Source organism: Ipomoea nil, unplaced genomic scaffold (assembly GCF_001879475.1).
Source record: "Ipomoea nil cultivar Tokyo-kokei standard unplaced genomic scaffold, Asagao_1.1 scaffold0480, whole genome shotgun sequence".
Taxonomy (NCBI): Eukaryota; Viridiplantae; Streptophyta; class Magnoliopsida; order Solanales; family Convolvulaceae; genus Ipomoea; species Ipomoea nil.
This window is the reverse complement of record NW_017616908.1, coordinates 392934-397287: the sequence shown is the minus strand read 5'-3', so window position 1 is coordinate 397287 and position 4354 is coordinate 392934. Positions and strand designations below refer to the sequence as shown.

At 36.1% G+C, this 4354-nt stretch overlaps 1 protein-coding gene across 1 annotated transcript; it reads right to left on the bottom strand.

The window, feature by feature from the left end:
• Positions 1 to 216: 216 nt before the first annotated feature.
• Positions 217 to 4109, bottom strand: LOC109173432 (protein SRG1-like). The gene is made up of 4 exons (XM_019322662.1): positions 3820 to 4109; positions 1817 to 2064; positions 1397 to 1721; positions 217 to 589 (listed from the first exon to the last, which is right to left on the bottom strand). Exons 1-4 carry the CDS (start codon positions 4054 to 4056, stop codon positions 323 to 325), a joined length of 1077 nt encoding a protein of 358 aa, XP_019178207.1. The 5' UTR covers positions 4057 to 4109; the 3' UTR covers positions 217 to 322.
• Between the last annotated feature and the right edge of the window lie 245 nt (positions 4110 to 4354).

The window sequence follows — 4354 nt, the reverse complement described above, 5'->3', positions numbered from 1 at the left end:
AACTGTCAATTTGCTTATACTCGTGAGACCAAAATTAATATTTGCTTCAAAGCTTTTGATCAGTTACTTTAAATCACCTTTAAATTTATAGTTGGTGTGTATATATGTAAAATGACTAAAACCATGATTGTTATATGTAATATTTTTTAATAAAAATATAATACTTTTTAATTTATTGATCAACATTATTAATACATTTTTACTAATACAATTTAATCACGGAAATCATCTTGTACATATATGTATACGTAGCTAGTCAAGTGCAGCATCTCGTCTTTATTGCCTTTAAGAGATTATTTTTTACTTTGCATCACTCCATTAATTAACTGTGAGGACCATCTTCCATTTGGATCCTCATAACGTCAATGTAAGCTTTACCATCTAGCTTTCGAGCAAATAAACCTTTGAAATAATCTTCAACTCCCACTGTTCTGAACTTTGCTGGAATCTGTGGTGTGATCAATGTGGGGGCAGGACCCAATTCTGCGTCAAGTCTGGGATTAAAAAACGTTGCGATGGATAGCCTTTCCTCTTCCGAGTTTACTACTGCTCGATGCTCAATGCTGCGGTAAATTCCATTACTCAATATCTACAAATAAATGCACAAAAAAAAAAAAAAACAATTATACACCTGACAGTAATTTTCATTAGGAAAATTTGTAATATATGCTCCTCACAAATATATGTCAATTATCAATGTCACCCCTAAATTATTAGTGGTTTAAATGTTGCTCATCAATTTTCAAAACGTGACATATATTATCTCTTTCCTGAATTATTAGTGGTGTAAATCTGGTTACCCGCTGTTTTCCGTGTTCGAAGACCACGTTTTTTTCCCTCCATTTTTTTTCTTCGTTTGTTCTCCTTCTGTCAACAATAATGTTTCTCCTTCCACCTACTAGGGTAGTAGGGGAGGAGCAATATATGTCACATTTTGAAAATCGGGGGGCAACATTTACACCACTAATAATTCAAGGGTGATATTGATAACTGACATATTTGTAAGGGGCATAAATTATAATTTCCCTTTTCAGTATTCTTGAAAGTAATTTTAAGGAAAAATTGTAATTATTTATGCTTTTTTTTATTATTTATGTCCGTTTCTAATATGTCAATTATAAACGTCATCCCTCAATTCTAACGTGTATAAATGTTACCACGGACTTGGATTGTCTGAACATTTGTTAGGTGTGTATATATTGTCCATCCCGGTTATAAATATTGTCCCTGAATTTTGAACAGGGATGGATAATATAACACACACCTAACACACGTTCAAAGCAATTCTAATGCAATATTTATACCACTTAAAATTGATGGTTGTCATTTATAATTGACTTATAAGAGGAGCATATATTACAATTTTTCTTAATTTTAATTTCATGGCCAAAATTACCTCTAAAATATCACCAATGTTGACGACAAAGGCTTCTGGGAGAGGTTTAACAGGAATCCACATGTCATGTTTCCTGATCTGGAGACCTTCCTTATCATTGAGTTGGAGCAGGATTGTAAGCCCGACAGCATCGGAGTGAGGACAAAGTCCTATGACTTTGTTTGGTTGGGGACAACGAGGATAGTGATTCATCCGCATAGCCTGCATCCCTTCCTTGAATAATCCTCGTACATGTTCCAGCTCAATTCCCAGAGCTTTTGCTAAATATTCAATGATTTTCATGGCCAAATTTCTCAATTCCTCTGCATACATTTCTACTGTTTCTCTGCATGCAATAACCAAAAAATTGTATCAATATGGTTTAGCAGTGTAGCCCAGTCAAAGACTCAAGAAATGAAGGTGAGAGAGAAGATGTCAGACCTGAACGGCAAAGGGAGATTTGGGAATAAATCTGATTTCCTTAAATAAGTTGGGAGAGTCATAATATAAAACATATCAGACCAGTCAAGTTTTTGCTCCTCAGAAATTACAAAAGCATGTCCAAAGCCTTGAAGATCTCCGGGCTCTTGCCAAAGCTTCTTCTTCTCTTCCATGGGGAGATGGAAGAAATCTTTTGTGTCAGCTTTCACCTTTTCAACCAATGAAGAACTCACTCCGTGGTTTATTAGCTGCAGGTATAGTAGGACAAATTTTTACACTAATTTGATAAGAACAATAATTTGTAAAGAATTTTATATTAGTTCAATCATATTTTTTGGGGTTACAATGGATACAACAATTACATCTGAGGGTGTACATTGTTGGAGATTACATTCAAGATGGTGGTTTAAAGTGTGTAGAAGGAAGACACTCTTGTCCCACATTGGAAGGATAAGGGACTAATTCTCACCTTTTTAATACCAACCCATTTGGAAGGCTTAAACTATTGTAGAGAGAGAAGGAAAGGGAACTCCACACGCGCGCCGCCGCTGCCCGCCCGGCTCGGTTCGCGCGGTGGGGTCAGCGTTTTACTCGGACTTTATTTTAATTCCGAGTTTTTTCCTTTTTAGAGGTAGATTTCATGTAGAAATCTACCATCCACACATTAAGTTGTGGTGGAACAAGTCTTCCTATTCTTGTGGGCATTTTCACCACAACTCTTCCTAAAATCGTGGAGCATGAATGGCTGAGAGGGGAGGGGCGGGTATTTCCAATACTATAAATACCCTGCTTCTCCTCAGTTCTATTCACTCATCAAATTCTCTTCTTCTCTTCTGCAATCCTGAGCTTCGGTGTTAACTGGTCGAAAGCAACCGGTAAGACTACAACCGTCTCCGGGAAATTTTTGCTTTTAAGGTAGTGTCTTGCACACGTCACCGATCCCTTCAGGATTCATCCATTCTCAGCCTATAAAAAACAGTAGCCCCAGGTCTACGACATACTCTATCCGAATTTTCCCCAACATACATTAGGTAAATCCCGTCTTATGGGGAGACGAGGGAAACCCGCATAGAAGGCTACGTGAGGGTGCACATCGAGTAAATTCAAATCCGGCTTTGTAACCCTAGTCAGCAATGGAACACAATGATGTAAACCAACCTAGCTAGGTTACCTATAGCTCTCGAAACCTTGTAATTACAAGTTTGTATTCTTAGTAATCTTGACTAAGTCTTCATCAATCATATTTCTAAATTCCAGGATGGGATATATTTATAGGAGTAGCTAGATGGATTGGGAAATGATCAACTTTACTCAAAAGTGCAATTAGACTCTTGAACTTTAAAAAAAAGTGTAATTAAACACTCAAACTTATCAAAATGAGTCAAATAAATCCAATTTTTGTTACCGGTAAAATTATTGATGTTGGCCACTGTTCACAACCTTTAAAAACAAAAAAAAAAAAAAAAATGAAGCAATTTCCAATGACCTTTTCCGCCAGAGAAGACGATTGGATAAGATGACTGGCTGGTCGTCTTCTCCATTGGAGAAGGACCAGATATGGTCGCCTTCTCCACCAGAGAAGACGACTGACCAGTTGTCTTCTCCAGTTGAGGAGGCCATCAGATTTAAAAAAAAAAAAAATTATGGTCACTGAAATTTTTATTTGTCGGAATATCGTCGGAATCTTAAATGACCGGTTATTCCAAGTGAATAACCAGTTACTGAATTTAGACGACCCACAAAAATGAATATCCAAGTGCTTAATTGCACTTTTTTAAAGTTTGGGAGTCTAATTACACTTTTGAGTAAAGTTTAAATTTAACCTTTCTCATGGATTAGTCCTAGTCACGACAAAATTAGTAAAAAATAGATTTGCAATAATACGATGAGAGAGAAATAATTTTAAGGACTAATAAAATAAAGAGTCCTAATAAATTTCATGTTGAGAAGTGGTAGATATAATTAATACTGAAATTACAAGAGAGTAAATAATCAACAAATACCTGAAAAAAACCCCATTCTTTGCTTGCAACATCCATCTTCTTCAGCTCCTCGTTATCTCCTTTAAGCAAGTTAGCCATGTTGATCACTGGAATTTCATTCACCGCCGGTGCCGGAGGCTCCAGATCTTCACGAACGTAGCGTGGTGGGATGATGATTTCAGGCGATTCTTTGGCCAATTCTAGAACACAAGGTACCGGCAAAGAACTCCCAAGTTTTGGTGATATATTTCTCTCCATGATATGAAGCTACCTTGGATACTTAATTGGTTGCGTTTTCGAACAAAAACCAATGCTATATTGCCTATATATAGGCAGTTAGGCACCTTCACATTAAAAGCATGTTCCATGTCTCTAATACATGGGAAAAGAATAAAACACTCTCTATCTCTATCTCTATCTTTATATATATTAAAGCAAAATAATTGTCTCAAAAATTTTCCCTCCAAATGTGAAAACATTTATTGTATTCATATTAATTTATAAATAGATTCATGTAATTCCTAAAAAAATTTCCCTCCAAATGTGAAAACATTTA